The sequence below is a fragment of the Diabrotica undecimpunctata genome, chromosome 4, assembly GCF_040954645.1.
Source record: "Diabrotica undecimpunctata isolate CICGRU chromosome 4, icDiaUnde3, whole genome shotgun sequence".
In the NCBI taxonomy this organism is placed as follows: Eukaryota; Metazoa; Arthropoda; class Insecta; order Coleoptera; family Chrysomelidae; genus Diabrotica; species Diabrotica undecimpunctata.
This window is the reverse complement of record NC_092806.1, coordinates 109,126,920-109,153,404: the sequence shown is the minus strand read 5'-3', so window position 1 is coordinate 109,153,404 and position 26,485 is coordinate 109,126,920. Positions and strand designations below refer to the sequence as shown.

At 32.8% G+C, this 26,485-nt stretch overlaps 1 protein-coding gene across 1 annotated transcript; it reads right to left on the bottom strand.

Annotated features, from left to right (window-relative positions):
• Positions 1 to 2,074: 2,074 nt before the first annotated feature.
• Positions 2,075 to 25,124, bottom strand: LOC140439841 (prostaglandin reductase 1-like). Its single transcript, XM_072529995.1, has 6 exons — positions 24,901 to 25,124; positions 23,995 to 24,100; positions 9,771 to 9,932; positions 6,238 to 6,511; positions 4,220 to 4,325; positions 2,075 to 2,330 (listed from the first exon to the last, which is right to left on the bottom strand). The coding sequence occupies exons 1-6, from the start codon at positions 25,004 to 25,006 to the stop codon at positions 2,101 to 2,103; spliced, it is 984 nt and encodes a 327-aa protein (XP_072386096.1). The 5' UTR covers positions 25,007 to 25,124; the 3' UTR covers positions 2,075 to 2,100.
• Between the last annotated feature and the right edge of the window lie 1,361 nt (positions 25,125 to 26,485).

Here is a 26,485-nt window from a genome sequence, read left to right as displayed (position 1 = left end):
CTCATTAGGCTTATTAGTCGGTGGTCCTTGCAGAAGTTCGCACGTGGTGTTTTTGGTAGGGCGATAAATGTAGATCGAAGCCAATCTTTTGGAATCTGGCCCGTATCGTAGATGTCGTTAAAGAGCTTGACAATAATGTCTAGGTTTTCTTCATTAAGTAACTTGATTGTTTCTCCGTACATATCATCTGGTCCTGGGGTTTTGTTACTTTTTAATAGTTTGATAGCGTGTACAATTTCAGCTTTCAAAATACTTGGGCCATACAAATGGTCTCCCAGTTGTGGTGGTTTTTGTGTTCTGTCATCATTGAACAAATTGGCTGTGTACATTTTCCAAGTATTAAGTATATCGCTAGGGTCCGTTATTAATTCATTTTGGTCATTATGTATACCAGTGACTTGTTTTTTCTTGAAGACACCAGCAATTTCCTTAATTTTCTTGTGAAGATTGAAGCTGTCGCCGAGTTTATATAGGCTTTCAGCCTCGGCGCAAAGTGTAGTCATCCAGATCTCCTTCGCCGCTATAATTTCTTTACGAATTTGACTGTGTTTATTTCGGTATAACACTTTGAGAGAATAAAACTTTGCTACAATCGTTAATTCCCCAATGCGCGTATTGTCGAGTAAAAGCTAGTCGTGCAACTCGAGGCACTCGAGTCGTACTTCCTCTAGACGATTTTGATGCATAACTGCAGTTGAGATCCGGTTTCGTAAAGCCTGAAACACAAGGAAACGGTCATCTAGTGCCTTGGTCGTTCTTCTTCGTCTAGAGCCATGTCGCCTGGTTAGCAAACTTGCCTCCTGAAAGCGTTGAAGCACTCGTTGAACCGTAGAAAGGCTTACGCCAACAGTTCTTGCGACTTGCCGTTGAGTGTGACCGTCTTCCACAAGTGCAACAATTTGCACCGTTTCAACAACAGTCAAAGGCATTTTTGTCAAAAAATAAACACTAATAATGGCACTAATAAACACTAATAGTGGCAATAATAAACGTTTGTCCGTTGCATTTGACCAGAAAGTCGAAGTACAAACGAGACATTTAAAACAAGCGGAGTTACAGGTAGCGTTCATTTTGGGAAGTGAGCACTTTACCGCGAAATCGGCACTATTGGAATTCTTTGTTACAAAGGAAATCGCAACAATTCTCAGAAACATGCATTAGTTTGTATTTGTGTTATTATTTACGATAAAGCTCGTTAAAAATGAAATATCGGTGATTTTCAAGGTGACCCGGATTTTATGATCGCGAGTGTATATATATATATATATATATATATATATATATATATATATATATATTAAAATATCAAAAGAAATAAGTTTTAAAAATAGCACAATATTCGTCTATGGAGCATTGAGTTGCATGATTTACCACGCTAAAAAGTGTTTGCACGCCACGTGTGCAACGAGCGCGCAGCCGATGTCGATCTCAAAAATCACATAACTTTCTCCTATTGCATATTTCAACTTGATAATTCACAACCTTGTCTCCTAAAATTTTTCGAACTAGCATAAAATTAATGGAATCTCACAACAAAATGTTTAAAAATTTGCCATGATTTTTGAAATATGTTTAAACATTTTGGGAGGCCCTCAATTTTATCGAAATCCCTAAAAGATTATACAGTAAAATTTTCACAAAGAAATATTTACAGAGACTAAAATTACGACAAAAAATCAAAAAATCTTTAAAACTTATTTTTCGCATTTTTGCCTAAAATTTAATTTTTAAACATGTTCTATCTATTCTGCATAACGACAAAATTCATATTCGGACTTAGTCACCTTGGAAATATAATGAAAAATCAAAATTAACTGTATTCACCTAAGAGTTTATGTTGGTCGGTGTAGCGTCGTATTAGGGGTAGCTGTCGCTGACCAATAAGCTACTACAATATGAGAAAACTAAATAATCAAAATCAAAGAAAATAAGTACAGAAATAAGAATTTATTTTAAAAGCATATTTAAAAATGACCATAAAAGCTATTTTTTATTTCCAAATTAATTTTTACTTCCAAAAATTTAGCTATTTATAGAAATCAAAGATATATTATTTTTAAAATAAAACTAAATATAAATCAAAAAATTTATTTTAATTTGTTAAACTTTTACAATAGCCTTTCCTGTATTTTCTCCTTTTAACATTCCAGTAAAAGCTTTGAACATATTTTCGAATCCTTCGGTGATAGTCTCATGGTATTTGATCTTACCCTGTTTGATCCATTCAAGGTTTTGATTAATACCTTCCATCCATCTATCATCCCATCTTCTAACGATAAATCCTTCCATTTTGAGCTGTTTACCTGGAAATCCTCGTTGGAGCATGGGAGCTAAAATAATATCGCCAGATCAATAGAGGAAAGGAAAAACAATAGTAAGTAAAACACGGAATAGCTACAATGTAAGTAGTCAAATTATTTTAAAGAGTTGTTCTGTTACTTGCACATGAATTTATTTAATTGTAGTAATGAGATATTTTCTACCAAAGTTCTGCGTGTATATATTATGCAACTCAAAGCAATATCCGCAACTTCAAATTGTGTTTTCAAAAACCTTTACAAATATTTTGCATAATATTTTTTTCCAAAGAAAGATAAAAAAAATTCATCGAATTTGGTTACTAATACCCCTGGTTCATATAATTATGACAACTCTTTTTTACACAAAACGGGTTTTTGGCTGCGTATTCTGCTAGGTCAAAGTAGCACCTGTTTGTGATGAGTATATTATTATTTTACAGTTTTAAAACTCCTGTACATTAGCTTCATAGGTTTGGTTAGTAGCAGTTATTACATTAACTTTCTTAGCTCTTATATGCCCATTACTGTGGGCTATATTTATGGCAGATCCATTCGCGAAGCTGTCCACGGAAAATTTCTAGAATTAAATATGTAGACCACCTGTAAATCATGGCTAAAAGAAGTTTTGTCAAAACAATCTCGGATAAAATGCAATTCACCCTGCAGGGTCCAGTGATTAATCCGCAAATAAGAGTGGTTTGCGCCTCTACCAAAAAAAACTCTATAATGACTCCACCAATACTTTAGAAGCTGGGCCTAAAGCACATGTAGATATAACACAGCAGTTTGCTACAATTTTACTGCTTAGTAGTTTAATTGCTTATTTAGTTCCTCTATTAGCAATGATGTTAACTCCATTCTTAAGGTTAATTTTCCTTACATACCACAATTTATATCCTTCACCTAGTTCTTTTGCAATTTTTCCTACCACCTTGTCTTTTCAATGCAAGCAATTTGCAGTTTTTGTCTTTAAAATGCACCTATCAACTCCATACTATTATCTATAAAACTTCCAAGATTCCACTTCAATAGACCGAGTTTGACACGGTTTTCCTCTGCGACTTTTTTTGGTTCTGGTTCTGAGGTAATCCTCTAATTTTTCCAAACATTTCCTAATTTTCTCGATTTTACGACATACCGAAAATTTATAGATACTGCTATTCTTGTAATTAAATAGCTTAAAAAGTATAAGCAAAAACACGAAAATAAAATTGAATAATGATAAATATAGGTCATTCAACATGTCTGATGACTGGAACATGTCGGAAAAACTACTGTGAAGAAATTCATAACTACCCAGCTAATTTTTTCTGGATACTTTTATTAACAGCAGCAAAAACAACTTTTTATATCATCTGACGCAACTTGTTTTCCGATTTTTCTGTGTGACGGGTGAAATGTTTTGGGAAAATTAGAGGAACAACGCCCCATACCAAAAAAAGTCATAGAGGGAAACCGTAGTCTCAGCCTAATGAAGCCATACCCAAAGTTTGGATACGGTATGTATCATATACTTTTTTGACGACGGGTACTCTAACTAATAATTGTGATCTCTTCAGACAACCAAATAGACTTGAGGGTTACAATTTTCGTTAACCACGGTTTCCGTTTACCAGGTTAATTCAAAACTTGTGAGAAACTGTTTTAATGTCTTTATTTGGTTTAAGAGTCGAAATAAGTGGAAGCTGTCTCGATACTGGGAGCGTAGATGATACCGAGGAAACGAGAAGGATGATGAGCTGATCTGCGAAGCACTTTATTATTTGGCCCAGAACTCTTTTTCGAGAGTGCAAGTGTATATATATATATATATATATATATATATATATATATATATATATATATGTATATATAAAGCCACCTTTAAAAATAATATCAGAAATATTTAATACTATTAATACTATTACTGGTATATTTACCAAGTGGTGTTTCAGTGTCGTTGTAACTAGAAATTGATCCACATACTGATATTCTACCGTAGAGGTTCATTTGATGTATAATTACGGAACTAAGTACTCCACCAACCTAAAAAAGATTAATGCTTTATAAATGCATATAAATGCAATATATATATATATATATATATATATATATATGCAATATATATATATATATATATATATATATATATATATATATATTATTTATAATTGAACAATTAATGATATATATTCTAATGTAGTTTGACTGATGGTAGCTTCATTGAGAATGTTGTGGCAGATTTTTTTAAACACTATAGTATTTAGTTGAAGTAAATCCAGGTTTCTAGTGTCTTTGTTAAAACTATATTTCATTAAAGAAATTATTAAAGACATTAGAAAAAAAAGTATAGATAATGGTATAATAAAAGCTGTTGAACGATTATGCTACGGAATAACTTCCAGAGTAAAAATAAAAATAGATTGTCTCGAGGCTTTGCAGTGAACAAAGGCACAAGGGTATCTCTGTCGCTCTTTTTAAAATTTACTTAGGAGTAGCCCTTAAAACATGGACAGAAAATGCAGTGGAATGGGGATACCTCTAAACAATAATAGACCCCTGCATACACAATGTTTTGCAGATGACAAAAGTAGTATTAGCGTAGTAACACGATAACCTTAAAAGCATGATAGGAAAATTAATAGAAAAGTATCGAAGATAGGATCTGGAAGTCAACACAGGGAAGACAAGAAAAATGTGTATAAGACGAGACTACGAAAAAAAAAAGATGGAAAAAAAATTACGAGATAAGCAAGAAATTGAATGCTCTGCTACGATAGCTACGCCTACAGATAATTAAAGATGGAACACTTGAGAGAAGAGTACCAAAACAGATCTTGGAATAATCCCCAAGAGGAGGAAGAAGGAGACCTAGAAAAAGTTGGAGAGGAGGCTTAGACAGACAAATATATATACATATATATATATATATATATAACCAAAAAAAAAACACTTAAACTTATTATGCATACACAAAGTTTAATCAATTTAATGTTGTCTAATAAAAATATTTTTATATTTTTTGCGTTAAAAAAATATTCAACGATTACGGTTTTCCGAAACGCGAATAATTGCATATATCCGAAACATGGAAACTCTAAGTTAATTCCGTAAACTTCCAACGGTTGGCTTTGTGATTTATTTATTGTCATTGCAGAAGCGAAAATCACGGGAAATTGTAAACGTTTACAATTAAATGGTAAGTTTGTTGAAATCATGAATATACTTGGGATCGAGATATTCTCTCTTTTGTATTTTTCCTTGCTTATAGTTTTTTTAATGAAATTATTCATTCTATAGAGTAATGCATTGATAAGTGATCAGTGTAGTAGTGTCTTTGGACTTGGGAGACTGAGATCTTGAAAACACGGAAGAAGACATCGAAGAGGATGTCGAAAGTTTGGCGCAATGATAATCGACGCGGTTCAACCCGAAAGACTGTTAAGTTTAATTATAATTCTTGTAAGGAGATTAGTCTTAGCTCTACGTTTAATTATACAAACCACGGAAACCTTTAGGAACATTTTATATTATGCTAAAGTAAATTTTGTTGTAAGGTGACGATGCCCTTTTTGTCGTTTATCGCATTTGGAATATTTATTATAAGTATTTTTTTTTTATTTTCTATGACATTTAGTTTTAATTTTTTTTTGATTGGGATAAAAATCTGGCTTCTAGTTGTTGCCATGTTTTCCCAATATAAACGTCTTTTCAGTTGTGGGATGTATGATTTTTTTAATGTAACTGTACTTTTAATTTTGATAAAATCCTTATTGCCTAATTTAAATCCCTTATGTGCTATTATTTGTGTATTACGTTTGCTAAATAAATGTTTTAACTGACGTTTAGTACATCACAAAATAAAATATTATTAAAAGATTTAAATACTGAAAATAAAAAAAAAGTTTACTTGGAAGAAATGCAGGAAAAATCATTTAAATAGTATATTACTGCTTACATTGTCAAAATAACAGTCAACGCCATTGGGAGCAACTTTTTTTAGTTCCTCCGCTACGTTTGCTGTTTTGTAATTGATAAAATGGTCGAATCCAAGTTCCTCTGTCAACCATTTTCCTTTTTCGTCTGATCCTGCGATGCCTATAACTGTGCATCCTTTAATTTTTGCAATTTGTCCAACAAGGCTACCAACAGCTCCTCCAGCTCCGGAAACTACAACAGTTTCGCCTGGTTTTGGTTGACATATCTCAAGAAATCCAAAATATGCTGTGTTTCTACAACAAATTATTAATTGTAATTAAACGAATCAAAAAAAAAAAATGAAACAGTGACAGTATGACGTTAATATGTATAAAAATTAATAAAAGATACATCAAACACTTTGAGTGCCTTATTCCTGTTTTGTTATTGCCATAAAGTAGTGGACCACACCAATCACATTGAATACTAGCCCTAATACTTTCGTAATGATAACAAAAGTATGGATATACATTATTTATAAACTGGCCTTTTGTCTGCTATTTTATATCTAATTATTAAAATTAACAATATTAATATTTTTATATGTCTAAAAAAATATTCAAATAGTAACTATACATCTTTTTGCGAAACTGAATAAAAAATAGTTTTAAGCTATTTAAGCATCAGGAGTGCATTGTGTGCTTTTTATGATCAGTTAAAACATACTGAATTTAGCGTCCTTTGATTTGCTTCTCCATTGCGTTACTTTGCGTTACCATGATCGGTCTTGCTACTCGGCTGTAAATAACAGCACATTTGATCAAGGCCATCTCACCTGTCGGTGAACAACAAAATTAAAACTAATAGAAGGTATAAGCCTTGAAAACATGTCTATATTATATCTTTGGTATTTCAAATTACTCAAAATTTGACCCTGTCTTTCATAAAACTACTAAGAGATCAGAATAACCTCTAGAACACTTTTGCCAAATTTGCAACACTAACACAACAGGTTCTGACAATATTTATACCAACTATTCAAACACTCAAACTTAGGTAGTTACCACACACAGCTTCCCTTCGTCCAAATAGATCAACTATTGAATATTCTAGCTAGAATTGAGAGCCCAAAACATTTTAAAAGTCCCCACTAATCTCTTGATAATTTATTCGTCAGATAACTCAAACAGAAACTCTTTTACTTTCCAACCAACAAATTACTGACATTTGCCAGTAACGAAACCTCAGACGCCCTTACAAAACTTCATTAGATAACTAGCTTACTTAGAGTTTTGCACATAGATAGATAGGAATCGATTTTCGATAGTTTTACAATTCCACTGCACAATCATACACAGTTATTACCTTATTATGGACACCTGTCCATAAGGTAATAACAGCGATAGCTGCTCTCGCGTTTAATAAAAAAAAACAGTAAATTCATTATAAAAAATATCTGATAATAGCTGTTTATTATTTTTATGTCTTCTCTTTACGATTCGTTCGCAGGACCCCAGAAAAACTTACACCAGTGGACAAAAAATTCAAGCATGAGTACGTAGACCATTTACCCTAAAGATGCAAAACAGTTTGTCTAAACAGGCCTCTTCAAGCAAATATCCACCGAAGAAAAAAAGAAAACACCTCAGAATTAGTTCCGAAAAAACGGACAATCTATGAGGAAACCTAGAATTCAGTCTGATCTCTGACTTGACCTGCATTATTGTAACATAAAAGGTGGCAATATGTTGTTTTTCTTTCAACTGCTTTCATCATTGCAGCATGGCAGGCATTACCAGTTTTAGCCTATCATCTACCCAAGTTATTGTAAGAGGCAGGTTTTTTTTGATAGTGCTGGGTTCCTAAAACTAAAAACTTCAGGATTATGTCGATTACCTTGGCCCTGGGTAGGAACTTCCGGTCCTCCATAACTCCGATGTGGCTGGGACCAGCTAAACCCCACCCCTCTCATACTAGGGGATTGTTCGTTAAAACATAACTTCTCCCTGATGTCCTTCTTTTGCCCGATTCTTAGTCGCTCGTTATAAAACAGACACGTCAGCTTTTGTGTCTCGCACTCATACGAACACCACGTCCACCTCTGCCTTACCTGGTATTTCGAGCAAATGGAATTCAGAGCCGTGATGAGCTGTCCCGTATTCTATTTGTCGCCGTAGGTCTATAAAGTCTCCCAAGTCTCTCAGTCTCTTAAGTCTCTCAAGTAGACACTCACCTCATTCCACTTGCACTGTCACCATCTCGTGTCTGCCTTGAATTTCGCCTCTCTTACTCTCCCTGTTGATTTATCCTTGTGTTGTCAACCGCTCCGTTATTCTGCCTCTGTGGGCTTCTGCCTGCTCGATAACTGCTAGAACTGCATCTAGCTTTCGCTCTTCCTATTTTTTAGCGACAGCACCTTTCTCACATATTGTGGATTTTGTTCCACCAGCACTCATCCATCACCATCTTCTCTACCATATTTCTCATTGACCTCTAGCTCATTCCTTTCTCTTACCTATTTGACACTCTAAAGGGGTATTTGACACAGTACTTGAAGTCCCATATACGATCTTTGGATATAGACAATTATCCAATTCAGTCTTTTTAAACCTGTGCAAGTAGCTACGGACTCCCGTGTCCGATGAGCACTTGCGTCAGATAGTAGGCCTATGCCTGTGCCTAGTGCTAATACCTGTGTCTGCAGTCCAGCCAGTTTCGCAGATTTGGTATCAGTGATTTCGTCCACTGTACCATATTCCCGTTTCATTTCACTCATCCTGCCACATCCCAATGGATCTCTCTAGCCCTCTCCCCGCTTCTAACATTCTCAGCTTGTATTTTTCTATTTTTCTTCTTTAATAGCCTTTTGCTCTCTCTCACTTATAAATGTAAGATGACACAGCCGATGATCATCCACAGGGCAGCCACAGACTCAGTCCTGTAAGCACTTGCTACCCGCAGCAGACTAGTTCTGTCTGCGCGTACCAAGAGTCTCTTGTACGCCTGTGTTTCCATAGTCGCACTCCATACTGGTGCCACTTAGAGACTGATAGACTGATAAGAGTTCAGGTTGCACTAGTTGTTTTTAAACCATCTGGATTATTGTAAAACAACGGGTTGGCAACAGTTGCTTGACTGTTTCGTCGGAACCGATATTTTATAACAAGTATCAAAAATAACAACTATTTTCAAAACCAACTTTGTATCGTTTAATAATATAAAACCCATTAGCGTTGCATCGGTCAATGCCTCTATTTCCTTGATAATACCCATTTCACATTCTTACATAAACCTAGAAGCAAAAGATGAATCACCGAGTCAGAACCACCTATAAGCTACTCTGGAACTTGTTTATGCCAGGAACGTGTGGCCTCTGTATACATGAATATGTTGTGCAGGTCAGTTCTGAACCTTGAAATGTTTGAGGCAGGCTATAATGTCTATAACAACGCTTAACACTTGCTGAATTTAAGTAAATCTCTTTGTATTATTGATCAACTATTTTTGTTCTAAATTTTCGTAAACTAATAAAATTTAAATTCTAAATTGTAGTATAATTAATAATGTTCTTACCCTGGCATTCCTAGCACTCCAAGACAAAGTGAGGGAGGCAACCCTCCAAGATCTGGGACCAAGCGAAGTCGTTCGTCACTGGAAATTGTATGAGTTTGCCATCCAAAAGTACCAACAACGTATCTACCTGGAGGAAACTTTGCATTTTTGCTTTCTAGTATTCTAATAAAAAAGTAATATCAAAGTGTAAGTTTTTTTAATAAATCAATATCAGAAATCAGAAAAATGATTAATAATAAAAACTATTATTTCATAATACAGTTTCTCTTTCAAAAAAAGTGAGCGGCTAATTCTCTTTATAGTAAGTGGCTTATTAGGCATCTAGATGGGATGATCCTTTATGTGAAAAAGTTTGTACCCTTTCGTCTTCAAATTTATCGTTGATCTACCAGTATAAGCAGTGACCGCGGATGAGGGAGGGCTACGGGGCACCGCCCTCCCTAGAAAAATAATGTACAAACAATTAATTATATTTCATATTTTCATATTTCATATTCACACAAACACTTAAAACTTCAATAACTTGCCAGGTGTGACCTTATTTCATTTAAATATATCTACCCAACTGGGCTAAATTTTACAATAATTATATTTGTTTTAAGCTCGTGCACTATATCCGGGACTGATTTTATAACACCCAATAAACATGCTCTTACTATAAAACAGACAAGCAGTAATTGATTGGTTAAGTATATATTATGTGTTGCAGTTTCGCAACTCTATATAAATATTGATAAAATAATAACAGATTTCAAATCATGAATGTGTTGCTTGTGAGTCCATTTCAAATAGGTAAAAGAAATAAAGTAGACTTACTCACAATCAATTTAATTTTACTACCAAAAAATGACCGGTTTCGCTTTCTAAAATTTGCAAAGCATCTTCAGGTCAAACGGTACAAAGTAAATTAAATGCTGAAATTATAAAAAGCCCATATGAGGGTGCTGTCTTATAAAGATATAGATCAAAAAGTTATAGTAATTATGCCAATATTACATGTCTGTGTTTGTTAATATGCATAAAATTGATTTAGCAGACAAAATGAAAACCAACAAATTGGTAAGAGATAATCTATTGAATTGTAATAAATTAGAAATAAACAAAATACTACTAACATGCCGGTACAAGAATTTTTATATAATGATTCGTGATACATAGTTCAAACTTTCCTGTATTGCTGATAATGGGTGATCTTTGGTCAATATTGTAACTGTCTGACAATTAAAGAGGAAGTTTCTTGAGGGGAGATATGTTAACAAATGAAATAGGAGTAAGGTATATATATATATATATATATATATATGTGTGATTTGTATATGTGATGTATATGATAATAACAGAATTTTTATTAGTTTTGATTCTCCCCGTATAGTTAGCCAAGATTTCGCGTACAAAAATACAGACGCTATCGAACGATGAATGGTTCTTATACAATGTTGCAGTAAAGCAAGCTATTGATTCGTACATCTTAACGATGGACCACGGAAAAATAAGTGGCTTTCGTTAAAAGTGCAGATCGCTTAGGTAATTATCGCCCACACGAAGCGTCAACTTGGAAAAAACAATTCATTAAACACTGCCGTTTTTCAACCAGATGAGTTCCATCTGCCAAATGCCGCACACGTGTGTTTGAGTTAGGAATTATCGTCCAACCTTACTATACGTTGCTCCGGTTTTGTTAAAAATACAGTCCCTGCCATAGGAGGGGAATCATCGTCTGAATTTTTGAAGTTATACTTCCATACGCGTGTTCGACATGGAAAATTTGTACGGGAGTGAATTGGAAAAACCAGTACATATGTAAGATATAGGTAAGAAAGAGACAGAAGATATATTTTCTCTCTCTTTCTCTCTCGAGAATGTACCTATGACCAAGAACTGTCAATCTTGAAATACATTACTGTTATATCTAATTGGCAAATTTTTTGCGTGTTTTGTTCATACGCTGGTATATGTGAGTTCGAATCCCAATACAAATTCCCTTTTTTTGTTTTTGAAATGTTTAAAAACCCCATGTTAATCTTATTAAATATATGTGATATACGGAAAAATGCAAAATTTTAAAATAAAATGAAAATTTACAACATAATCCGAGTTGTTGGTTTTTTTATTTTTATTTCCACAAACATTTTTTGAAAATATACTTCTATACGCGCGTTTGACGTTGGAAATTTGTACGGGAGTGAATTGGCAAAATCATTACATATGTAAGGTATAGATAAGAGAGAGACAGAAGATATATTTTCTCTCTCTTTCTCTCTCGAGAATAAAAATGTTCCTGTTTTATTAATATTATTATCATGGTAAATTAAACGTATGCGTAAGTTATGTATATTGTCATTTTTAAATACTTATGAATATAGCACTTTAATTTGTATTGTATTGTTACATTGATTTATATTGCAGTTTATTGTGTTGTATTTTTATATAAATAACAAAATAAACAATGAATTTTACTGGAGAGTATGTGTAAAAATTTTTTTGCATTCAACTCCTATCATACATATTTGAAAATAAAAATATACATTTTCATCAAAATATTGATTCAATCCTTCATTTACTATACTTCTATTACAGGTCAAAGGTTGTTTATATACAGCAAACGATGCACCATATACCTATATACCTAATTCTGTTTCTTGTTCTGCTCTCTCTTACCTATAGCATTATATATGTAATGATTGTGCAGATTGACTCTAATATAAATTTGTAACGGCGAATGCGTGTATAGAAGTATAACTTTTACCGGCAGTCCCACTGGACTGCCACACCCGTTTTTTTTAGAATCTTTCTTTCTATTATTTTTAGCTTCTCTTTATTTCTATTAGTCAGGCAAGTTACGTGTAAGTTATGACAGATATAGTTCGTATTTTATACATTTCCAGTTTGGGGTTTCTGCTGATATTTCTGTCTTTAAGTAGTTTTTGGTATTTTTAATATACTCTCTTGCCGGCTTTTACCCTTTTCAGTTATCTCTGCCCTCTTATTATTTGAGCTGTCTATTGATACACCTAGATAGTTAAATCTGTCAACTTTTTGGAATATACATTGTTCAGTCATTATATTATCTCTGTTATAATTTTTCCTTAAAATTGGCATACATTTCCTATTTTCTTCATTTTCTTTTAGTCCTCTAAGTTTCGCATTTGTTATCAGAGTCATCAGTGACTATTGTAAGCTTTTTTGTATCTTGTGGCTCTTATCTTATCGTCAGTTTATCTAATAATTTGTGCAAAGCTTTGTATAATTAAAGTTGATTCCAGTTTTTTTAATCGCTCCGTCTAGTGTTATCTAAAAAAATATTATAGACACTCCTTGTCGAGCTCCTAATTAATTATTTTCACTAATCTAATCAGTTTTTCTAGTATATTAATATTTTACATTTTTAATCAGAGTTGGTGACTATTTACAGATCGAAAGCTTGCTGGAAGTTTATAAATAGCAGGTGTAAATTTGTGTCATGTTCGTAGCACTTTTCAATCAGTTGTGTTAGTATGTAAAGGGCATCTGCAGCCGATTTTCCTTTTCTAAAGCCTTGTTGGTATTATCTTAGTGTATTTTCGGTGTATTTATCTATTCTGCTTTTTAAGATGCTTGTCAGATTTTTGTATGTGGTGTTCAGTAACATGATTCCTCTACATTTACTGGTATCTCTTGTTTCTCCTTTTTTATATATTATTATTATATTACCCTTTCTGCACTCAACTGGCATATTTTCTGAGTTCCATATATTTTTTATTAGTTTATAAATCCGATACATCCGTTCTTGTCCTCAATTTTTATTAATTTATTGTTAATTTCATCTAGTCCTGCTGCTTTTTCTAATTTCAACCTTTTCACTGTTTCAACACCTTCCTGGTATCTGGAAGCGTTGTGTTCTTTATCTCTTTCATCGCTTATCTCTACTTTCCCCATATTTCTGCAATATTTATTTTGTACAAGTTAAAATTTTTTCAGTTTTCTTTGCGAATTTTAGGTCTTATAGTTGTTTAATTGTTGTTACATTGGTTTTATCATATTTATACAGCCTTTTGCTGTCTTTGTTATTTGCTCTTATTGCTTTTATTTGATTTTTATTTCATTCTAATTCTTTATTTTTAATATATATATATATATATATATATATATATATATATATATATATAATATAATATATAATATAATATAGTTTTTTAGAAACCGCAGTATGGAGTTCCAGGTACAACCAAGAACTTTACCAATTGTTCAAAGAGACCGGTAAACTTCAGAAACTCAGAAACCGTTAAACTTCAGAGACTTTGATGAGCTGGTCATGTAGTGAGAATGGAGACTGAAATATTGCTAAAAAGAGCCCTAGATAGTAAAATGAAGGACTCAGGACCAAAGAGAAGGCCATGGAAAAGGCGGAAAAGCGAAACCGCCAAGGTTGGATGTATAGCTTGGAGTAGGCCAATGCTCGATTTAAGCCGTAGCGCCATTGGAGCAGTCGAGAGAGAGATAAAAAGTTTTGCCACTCTCCGTTTTTTCCTTTGCTATTCATTTAGTTTTTCATCTGTTTCGATTTTTGTCCGTATAATCTATGCATGTGTCTTCTTTATATTTTTGGCTATGCATTTTTTATCAAACCACTCTTTTTATTCACCGTTTTTTCCTCTTGTTTCCTCTGCTGCTTCTATTACGCTTGTTTAAATGTTGTTCCAGTCGGTTTCTATATCTTTAGTTTTGACCGTTTGTAGTTAAATTTTGTACTTTCAATGTGTGTGTGTGTGTTTGTCGCCAAAGCTAAGTTGCATAGTATTATTCCATTATTATTCGTTTCTTTGTGAATTGATTTTTTTTTCCTACAACTTTTCTATTATTTTGCTCGTTTCCAACCTTGGCATTAAACTGTCCTATTTTCATCAGAATGTCATGTTTGGTTACGTTTTTACAAGCCTCTTCAAGTAACTCGTAGAGGTCTAATTTGTCTTCACTACTTGCATCTTTTGTTGGAGCATTAACGATTATTATTGTCAAATTGGCTTTATCCAGTTTAATTTTTTTCCTGCTCATTTTCTCCGAAGTGAAGTTTTTGTTTGATATTATTTCCTTTTCTCGTGGTCTTCATGTTGGGTATTTTAGTATTTCTATACTTAATGCTTTCAAAATATTTCAGGATGCTGTGCTGGCTAATTGAGGAGAAGACCTTTAAAATCTAATGAACAAAATAAACCAGACCCGTTATCAGCGTTAATTAAAACTCACCGTTGAAAAAACCAAAAAGTTAGCAAACTATAATATATACAGAATGACCTTAAAACCTTTTAGATGAGCGTATATAGATGACTACTAGGAATAAGCTGAATAGACAGAATTAAAAATAAAGAGATCCTTAGACTGACAAACGAAACAAAACAACTAGTTAATATAATAAAGAGATGCAATACTTTGGTCACATTATGAGACATCCTGAAAAATATTAATTTTTGTTTTTGATTATACAAGGAAAAGATCCAAGGTAAACGTGGTTCAGGTAGAAAAAAAAAACATTATGACTGAAAAATCTAAGACAATGGTACGAAAAATCGACAACATCATTATTTAGAGCCGCTGTCAATAAAGTCACATTAGACAATATGGTAGCCAACATGATATCCAAAGATCGATAATGGCCAAAGAAATAGAAGAATGAGATCACACATTTGCACGACTTAATGGTAGTTTAGCCGTTTCACTAAAATATTGTTCTGAAGCTATTTTCTTGTGGCATTTTAAAGTAATTACTATTTAAATGGGAATAAGCCACAATTAAAGGTTCAAGTACGTTTATTGACGTTTCAATTTCCAATTCGGAAATCGTTCTCAAAAAATTTTTTGAGAACGATTTCCGAAGTGGAAACTGAAACGTTAATTAACGTACTTTAAACATTAATTGTAGCTTATTTCCATTTAAATAGTAATTTCTCTAAAATATATGATAAATGGATTAACAATGCAAATACAGTTTATTTACAATTGTTAATCTTATATATTAATATTTTTTTTTGTTTTAAACGCCATATTTCAGTAATATGAAAAAAACCGTTTTTTAAAGAGTTTTTTCATTTCAAATTCAGCATTGTATTCAGCATTATATTCATTGTATTCAGCAAAAATAAAAAACAAAACGTATCGAATATTACTTCCTTACTTGCTTAAGTGGTACTATTAAAACCTTCAGTACACACCGACATCATAATTACAAATAATGGGTTGGGCATATACTATCAGAGATATATTGGTATCACTATTCGGACAGATAGTTGGTTGTTGCGCTATTAACATTGTGCTAAGTTGAGGTAAGTTTTGAACACTTATATTGTGCTCTAAGATTGCAATTATTGTTTCACATTTTATGTCCACATCAAAATTTAAAACGTAGAAGTACTTGTTTGTTAATAAACAGTTACTAACTAGCCCAGTCTGGTTAAAAAAAAAGGTCGAAAAATTTTTCGCAGATATCTGAAGCTTTTAAGACATAGCTGGGGGTTATATTTTACATAACCAATATTTATATCAATTTTTTATATCAAGAATATTTTTATTTTCGCGTTTTTAAAATTAAAATTGATAAATAATTTACGGAGATATTTGCAAAAAAGCAGGTTTTTTGCACCAATTTATAAATTCTATTTTTTTATTAACAAAATAAAATATTATTAATACATTTGACCATCGAGGAATTACCGTCTTTTAAATTTGTGCGAAATTTCCCCTGATCGGTTAAATAGTTTAAAAGTTTTTTAATTTATTTATCCCTGAGGCTAAATATTTAAACTATTGAACTTGCTCTATTAATGATGCTAGACACATTCAGCAAATTTCATAGAATTCTTTAAGACTGAAACTATCTCAGAAGTTAAATGCATACTGCGTTTTCATCGAAATTATTTACAAAATAAACGTTTGAAAAAGAGGTACGTTTTTTACTTATAAACAATTGTAATAACTTCTATATTTTTCAAGCTACAGACTTGTACAACTTGTACAGACGTGCAACCATTGGATAGCTGGTATAAAAACTCACATTTACAAAAAAACCTTCTATGAACAATAGGAAAGAAGTTAGGGACTATTTTGACGAAATTTTTGGAGCTTGGCAGCTGCTAATCATCACGCCTTTTTACGCATACTAAGATGTATTACCGGTTTTCTATTATATAGATGACCTGTCTCCTATTCACATGAATACATATACAAGGTAGGGACACGAGAACGGTATAGTCTGTGATCTTTGGAGATATTTAGATCTAAAAACATAAATGAATATGTTTACTTCTACTGTACATATACCTATACACATAATATAAACATATAGATCGTCAAAGTAGTAAAAAATTATAATTAACATAAGGAATATAATAATATAATGTGTAAAAAATTACCTGAAATTTAATTTATAAAAAGTAAGTTTTTACGGTAAATTTCAAATGAACTCAATTTTTCCGAGGTTGCCCATATTTCACGGCCAGTGAAAAGTATGTAGTGGTTCATATTTGGACGAGCTACCCCAGATTAAAAAAAAAAGAGGCTTCTAGCTCTAATGGAAGCCGAGATAATGTAAATTTTTCCTACTTGTTTTAATTTGAAGTTCCGGTCTCGAAAAGAAAAACGAAGCTGAAACAGTTATCCCGTCCATTTTCCTATGATGATCTTTCGAAAGTACCTTCGTTTCAAAGGGCTTTAAGTTTCGAAAAATTGGATGAATTTTATAGCTATAAGTTTCAATATAAAGTTTAGATTTTCATTCAAAATTTGTGCAAATTTTAGTTCTTAATGTTTATAAACAATGGAGATATGATTTTTTTTTAAAATAGTCCCTAACTTCGTACCTATTGGTCGTAGAAGGTTTTTTTTAAACGTGAGTTTTTTTACCAGCTATCCAATGGTTGTACGTACAAGTCTATAGCTTGAAAAATATAGAAGTTATTGCAATTGTTTATAAGTAATACCCCTTTTTCAAACGTTTATTTTTTAAATAATTTCGATAAAAACGCAATATGCGTTTAACTTCTGAGATAGTTTAAGTCTTAAAGAATCCTATGAAATTTGCTAAATGTGTCTAGCATCATTAATAGAGCAAGTTCAATAGTTTAAATATTTATTTTAGCCTCAGGAATAAATAAATTAAATAACTTTTAAACTATTTGGCTGATCGGGGGGAAATTTCGCACAAATTTAAAAGACGGTAATTCCTCGATGTTTAAATGTATTTAAACATTACATTTTATTTTGTTAAAAAAAAAATTAATAAAATTTATAAATTAGTGGAAAAAAAACTGCTTTTTTTGCAAATATCTTCGCAAATTATTTATCAATTTTAATTTTCAAAAAACTTGATAATTAAAAGTTCTCCTATTAATTTTTAATAATTGTGTGTATATTAAACAGTATTTAATAGTTATATTACAATTAATTAGTATTCAAGATTCCCATTGATGTAGCCAACGAGTAAACATTACCTTGTGATGTGATAATTCGAATTATTTTGTGTGTTATGGAAAAAGCAATTATTATTGGACTATAATATTATTATATTCAACTGAAGGAAAACTGCAGGTACAGGTAACTGTTATATTCCTATTATTTTATCCACAGTGTCCTAATAGGACGACTGTTGCAATACTAAAAATTAAGTGAAGTGTTTTTGGTATCCAGGAACACTCACAAAAATGAACTCAAATCAAAACCTCACAACTCCACAAGTCCTCCCCACAAAATCATATGTCGCTGCTACTTTATCCAAACCTCCACCTCCTACTTTCCCACGTAAGGAGCAAGCCATTTTAATGCACGCTATTCCAAATACTGTTTTATTTGACTATGTTAAAGCTATAGGGGACATTGTTATCCAAAAAACATTACCTTTGCATCACGTATTCCAAATAGCCGCATCTGTATTTATCTTTCCTCGCCTACAGTTGTCGATAACCTTCTAAAAACACATCAAAATATCTCTATCAACTCTACAGTAGTTCCCATCAGAAGACTTATCACCCCAGCTAAACGCCTTCTTATATCTAACGTATCTCCTTCAATTCCACATTCCATAATTGAGAAAGCCCTTAAAGATATTGGATTACAGCTGGTCTCTCCTGTGTCATTTGTGAAATGTGGTGCACTCGGAGAAGGTTATGCACACATAATGAGCTTCCGAAGAGTAACGTATATTATCCCCGATAAAGAGAACTTTTCAATAGATAGAAACTTCGTTATTACATACGAAAACACACCTTATAGAATATTTATTTCTACGGATAAATTGCATTGTTTTTTATGTAAAGAGGTCGGACATACCGCTGACTCATGTACCAATAATCCAACTATTTTTTCTCAAACTGAACTACCCCATCTAGAGCCCTGTACATCTGAAATTACTGATATAATTTCTGACGTAAACACTCCTGTTCAATCAGACCTAGCTACTTTAAATTGCACAGAAACCCACACTGAAATAGATACTGAAACTATACACCCATCAATTCCACCCACACAAGGACAAAAAAGAGCTATATCAACAGACAGCAATTCTGATATTCCTTCTCTATTATCTTCAGCAAGTACACCCGAACCAGCGTCTAACCAAATGCTTCCTCCGTTATCCACAAAAACAAACACTATCTCCAAACCTCACAAAAAAAAAGCAAAAACTACAAAATCAGAGGAACATAATCTAACAGCTAGTTCACTACAATCCGTAGCGGCCATTTATAAAAATAATCCATTTGGTCTAACTTTGACCGAGACTCAGTTTATTGCTTTCCTAGAAAATACACATGGTAATCCTAGTCCACTTAATGAAGCTTTTGTTTTTACATCAAATATTGAAGGACTATTACAAGACATAACAGTTCTCCATTCAGAAACTAAGGAAAGATCCCTTAAAAATCGACTTACGAGACTTCAAAAGAAAATCAAAAGACAGCTAAACCCAGATGACTCTGATAATATCAGCGTCTCATCTGAACTCCTAACCGATGATGAAACCAAAATCCTTATCTCCCAACAGCCAGAACAACCATCTCAGTTGCCCCTTACCCCTTCAACTCAAGATTCACCTTCAATTTAATCCAATGGAACTGCGATGGGTTCTTTCCCCGTATTGAAAGAATCCAACAACTAGTGACAGAAAAACAACCCGATATCATATGTCTACAAGAAACGAACTCAAAAATATCTAAGCTTCCCACACTAAAAAAGTTCGAAGGATATCATTATATCAGAACTAATTGTGACAGAGCCAGTGGTGGGACATCTATTTTTATTTCAAGTGAAATATATTCATCCCATCTTCTCATCACCACCGAACTCGAGGCTATCGCCGTAACTACTTGGTGTCCTAATAAACTTACGATATGCAGTGTTTACATTCCTCCTAACTACCCCCTTAAAGAAATTGAAATTCTAAATCTTATATATCAGCTCCCCGTTCCATATATTCTAGTAGGTGACTTCAATGCTCATAACTTTATGTGGGGGTCAAACCATACTAATGGCAAAGGTAAAACTATAGAAAACGTTATCAATTGCACAGGCTCCTGTCTACTAAATACAGGCTCTAATACGCATCTGAACTTTTCCTCTGGCACATTTTCGGCGATAGATCTTAGTTTTAGCGACCCAAAAACATATACTTCACTAACTTGGAAAACTTCCGATGATCTATATGACAGCAACCACTTTCCAATATTTGTATCATCTGATATCTCCAACCATGAACAAACTATAACCAGAAACTTCTGGCGGCTAAAAAATGACGACTGGATAGACTATACTTCACAAACAGATAACACCTTACCTTCTCTATCCCTATCGGACAATATTAACAATAATCTATTATTAATCACAGATTCCATACTTAAAGCTGCAAATTTGCACATAGGCAAAAATAGTATTTCCCATAAAAGAAAGGCAGTACCTTGGTGGAATACATTTTGCCAAACTGCAACAGAACAACAAAAATTAGCTCTTAAAAATTACCGTAAAAACAAAAATCTGGAGAATCTTATTGAACTAAAGAAAACCAGAGCCAAAGCCCGATTTATTATAAAACAAAGTAAAAAATCATCTTGGAGAGAATATGTATCCTCTATTAATTCAAACACCAATCCGGCGGACCTCTGGAAAAAGATTAGGCAAATCCAAGGAAACAACACCAACCTCAAAATCTCTAGTATTGCTGTAAATAACACTACAATTACTGACAATCAAGAAATCGGTGAAACCCTAACAACGCACTTCGACACTAAATTCAAAAGTAAAATAGATGCCTCCTTACGAAAACCATTACCTAACGCCCCACCCTGTTCCTCACCCGAAACAATAATGGACATCACACATCTTAATTCTCCCTTTCTTTTTGAAGAACTAGTATCAGTTATTCAAACTTGTAAAAACAATGCCGCTGGTCCTGACGACATTCCTTACATATTAATCAAAAAGCTCTCAAACTGTAGCCTACTCAAAATACTTGAGATGTATAATTTAATCTGGTCATCTAACCAATTTCCCAATCAATGGCAAACCTCTATCGTAATACCTATTAAAAAGCCCAACCTAGAACGTTCCTTGGCCAACTCTTATAGAGCTATAGCACTAACTTGTACGATGTGCAAAATATTCTAAAAAATGATTAATAAAAGACTCCTATGGTTCATTGAAAAACATAAGATATTTGCTAGTGAACAGTCAGGATTTCGTCAGAACCGTTCAACCCAAGACAACCTTGTAATCCTCCAAACTCATATATCAGAGGCCTTAAACAAAAGACAAGAAGTCGTAGCTGCCATATTTGATATTGAAGGTGCTTTTGACACTATAAGTAGGCAATGTATATTAAACAAACTTATCCTTCTTAATATTAATGGTAATATATTTAACTTCATACGAAATTTTCTATCTTCTAGATCGTTCAGAGTCTCTGTCAACGGTATTTTATCTTCTACTTATACTCAAACTGATGGCGTACCTCAGGGATCGGTACTAAGTCCTACACTTTTTAATCTAGCAATAAGTGATTTATGCTCTCACCTCATTTCCCCTATTAAACATATCATGTATGCTGATGACCTAGTAATTTACTGTCATGGACAAAACTCTTCTACCACCTCGAAGCTTATTCAAACTGCTGTTGACACACTTTAAAAAAAAGTGACATGGGGTTATCTTTATCCAATGTAAAATCTAAAATTATAAACTTTAGTAGACGTCCCCCTTCTCCATCTCCACTTATTTTGATCAACAATGTCCCTCTTCCTGTTGTTAAACAATGCAAAATTCTCGGATTATAAATGCATTTAAAGACATTATAGATACAAATAAATACGACCTAATATTATACACGGATGCCTCAAAAAATGACACAGGAGTAGGCTGCTCTGTTACAACCTCTCATTCACTAATTAAGTCATCACTTATACCAGCCATCAGCAGCGTTCATACTGGCGAATTATTTAGTATATTGCAAGCTTTTAACCATATATCTCCACCTAATAAGCAGGTTGCCATATGCACAGATTCTTTAGCATCAATCTATTATATCAAAAATATATTTACTGATCATCCAATCGTCCAAAAGATCCTAGACTCTTACCAAATTATCTTGTCCCAAAACATAACAGTTACCATAATCTGGCTGCCATCACATATTGGTATAGAAGGCAATGAAACTGCAGATCACTATGCTAAACTTGCTACAGCATCACCTGAAATCACCGATAAAATTCAAATTTGTAAGGACCTAAAATCATATATTAAAAGAAAAACCAGACTCCTTTGGCAGCAGCATTGGAACTCTAACCGTTCGATCTTACACGAAATACAACCGTCAATAACCAGTCAGCCTACATTTGACTATTCAGCCCTCTCAAGACGAGATCTCATTGTGATAAGACGACTTCGGATAGGACATTCAAAACTCACACACGGCTACCTAATGTCCTCTAGCATCCGTCCCTCCTGTCAAATCTGCCAATCATATTTGACAATCAAACATATTCTCACTGAATGCCATCAATATTTGGCCAGAAGATTACAATACAAACTCAAAAGTGAAGTACGAGATATCCTAAACAACCCTGACCAAATAAAAGCTGTGCTACAATTCCTTAGAGATGAACACTTATATCAAAAAATATAATTAGATTTTAATTTAGACATTGTATAACATATTATTATCATTCCGTATTATTGTAACATATTCTTAATGTAACACTTAATGTTTGTGTAATGAAAATTCATGTTATAGTACCTGTGTAAGTGGCCATAGTAGCCGAGCACGTTAAAGTTGAAATAAAAAAAAAAAAAAAATTTTAATTTAAAAAACGGGAAAATAAAGATATTCTTGATATAAAAAATAATATAAATATTGTTTTTGTAAAATTATAAGGAAAAAAACTTGTAGACAAAAAATCAAATTGTGACCATAAATTATTGTTTAAAAAAACGCAAGATAAAAGTACGAGTAATTTTTCATCTATTCGCCATGTTGTAACCCCCACCTATGTCTTAAGATATCTGCGAAAAATTTTACCGTGAAATCGATGATTTTTGTATAACCAGACTGGGCTAAAATGTTTTATGGCTGCTTATTTTGAAATAGTATATACTTAAACTTTCACTTAATTTGCGAAAGCTTAAATGGTTTATATGAGGTCCAAACATTCACATATTTCTTACTCATTTAAAATTAATAGCCGTTATAAGATTTTTCGCCAGATGCACATGCAAACATTGTGTACCCCATGTAAGTAAATTTCATCGGCTATATTATTTATTTTGTAATTATATTTTGTAAATACATTTTATAATTTTATAATTGGATTTACGATTCAATTTAGATTCAATTCACATTCTGCTTCACAAACTTAAAATCACCAATATGTTTTATTCCAAAATAGTTAATTTCCTATGTTAGATTTTACCCGATTTTCATATGCTTTAGAACTTCTGAAAATTCTTAAAGTAGACAACAAACAAGTAAATTCTGTTTTAAAAAAATGCAGAATATTTAAACAAGTTTATATTTTTTTAATTTCTCGTGTGCTAGTGAATAATGATTCAAAAGAAGAACAAATAATTCCAATGTCTGTTCTAATTACAATTTTTTTTATGCCTTTGTATTTTTTTCATATGTATTAAGAAACAAATTTTAAAACATATTTTTTATAAGCAGAAGTATGTAATTCATATAGTATTTAAACAACAATAATATAATATATTTACTAACTTAGCAACTTGTGTTCCCATCATGGTGTTCCCAATCACAGACATTTCCGATATATATGCTCTCATGTATGGGTCGACGCTGAGATAGACAGCTTCTGTTAAAAACTCTGAAAATAAATATTAAATTTATCTATAAATGTATTGAAAAGAAAAGTACTTTGCAAGAATGTATAGTATTTAATTCCTAGCTGAGCGCTTTCTGCTTACAGGGCCGTCTTCAGAGCTATGCTACTGTTACTTCATTTCGCCTGCTAAGCTACCGATTATTATTCTAACGAGCATGATGTGACGTCACTGAACGTTCGAAAAAGTTACATCTCTAGTCTAGATAATTTTAAACCGTTTGATAAAGCATATATGTTTCAGATTATCAAATGCCGACAAACTTGTCGAACAAGTCAACGTTCTGCTGAGAGACTTTAATGAAATTTTAGAACAAATGGACAGAAAAAATTACAATTATTGTAAAGTTAGTCCAAGAAATAAATTGGTAGTGATAAGTAATAAATTAAGTAATAAAGTTAACGAAATCTCCACAAACAATGATTATAGAAAAACCTAATCAAGAAAAATAAATGGATGACAGACGACATCTTGAAATTAATGAAATAACGTCGACTGATAAAATCTAATGAAACAGAATATAGACACCTGCAAAGAAGAATAAAAAAGGAGATCAAATTAGCCAAAGAAAAATGGATGAGAGAAATGAGCCACGAAATGGAGGGTGTAATACCTAAACACGACTTATTTAATGTGATAACTGAAAATCTTGCTTGTGCGATTTTTTGTTCTTAAATACTTGACTTGATACAATTATGTTTTGGTACAAAAAATAACAGTCTGCTATAATTTATGACAACATTTAATTTTATTATTTATCTCTAATATTGCTTTTTCAACTTACCTCCATCCTTTACTGGTGGCAACTCATATTCCTCAACTTTGAAGTCATGTTCTTTTGGAAATCCTTCGAAGACCTTATTTAACACGAAACGCTTACCTTTTACCATGTTTGTAAAAGAAACTAAGTTAAATTTTAAAGCAATACTACATAAACGGTAGATTTTTTATTTTTTTATAGTAATGATATCTTTTTTAAATTGGAGTACATATATTTGACCTAAGAGATAAACTGATAATGGCGTAATGATTAGATATAACATCAATGCTTTAACCCTGCTGTCCTGTTCGGGTCTATTTGACCAAAAAAAATTTATTAATTTTGCAAATTATTACGCGGCGTAACGGTTTGGCGTTTCGTGACTTTATTACCTAATATGAGGCCTTTCAATTGCATACGAGATAAAAAAATCAACTTCCTGATTTTTTTGATAAAAACTAAATTGTTACCTATAGTACGTTCAAGTCAATATGACCCACGTATTTAAACCGTTAAAAATTACCTGTGTACGTATGTTTAGTTGGCAGTATTTTATATATTTTCTAACAGTTTGTCAGGCAGGTATGTCTATAATATAAACAAGCTTCTGCAAGCTAGAGCTTGTAAAAAATGTGTAGTGTAGCGGGACGGTGTCACGTAGAAGAAAGTGGGGGTAATGGACAAGTGGTAGGCTGGTAGGACACTGATATGCCAAGTGCATTCATTTACATTTACATTTCAAATTTCAGTCTATGTTTGCATGTTGATAATGTCACAGTGTCGCAGAGAGTGATGAGTGCATATCAGAAACAGAAAACAATACAAGTAGAGAGAGTGAGGAAGAAAGTAGTGATGATTCTACTGTTCCATTCTATGGACAACATTCTGTAGAACCTTTTGTAACAGTTCCTTTAAAAGACGGTAATATCCAATTATCCCTCGATCCTCCTTATCAACGCGGTCGTTTTTCCACGGCCAATAAATAATGCTCCAGGAGTTACGCATGTGCACGAATTTTCGATATCAAAAATTCATTTGACGCACTCTTTTCTGACATAGTTGCAAACCAAATTATAAATATGACCAACATGGAAGGACAACTTGTTTTTGGAACCAACTGGAAACACTTGGATAAAATGGGTTTTCAAGCATACATTGGTCTTTTATTATTGTTAGCTGGAGTTTTTAAGTCCCATGGCGAATCAACTCAAAGTTTGTGGAATGAGGAAACGGGCCGTAGTGTATTACTAGCAACGATGTCCCTGGAAGTATTTACAAAAATTTCGCAAGTAATACGTTTTGATAACAAGACTACTAGACAGGATAGGAGATGTACTGATAAACTTGCTGCAATACGTGAAATTTGTGAAAAATGGGTAGAAAATTTACCAACATTTTTTAACTTTGATGAATATGTTACCGTCGACGAGCAATTAGTTGCCTTTGGAGGCCGCTGTCCCTCCAAACAGTACATTTTAAACAAACCAGCGAAATATGGCATAAACATTTGGGCTTTATGTGACAGTAAAAGGTCGTATGCTCTAAAATTACAGATCTATACAGAAAAGAAAGCAGGTGCCGCGCCGGAACGGAATCAGGGAATGCGTGT

Bases quoted from the DNA above. Each gene is read 5' to 3' on its own strand.
- LOC140439841 (XM_072529995.1), bottom strand. From the start codon at position 25,006: ATGGTAAAAGGTAAGCGTTTCGTGTTAAATAAGGTCTTCGAAGGATTT. The intron at 6,512-9,770 runs GTAAGAACATTA...AATTTGTTGTAG, and splicing joins GGAGTGCTAGGAATGCCAGG to AAACACAGCATATTTTGGAT. The intron at 2,331-4,219 runs GTAAATATACCA...ATATTATTTTAG, and splicing joins CGACACTGAAACACCACTTG to CTCCCATGCTCCAACGAGGA.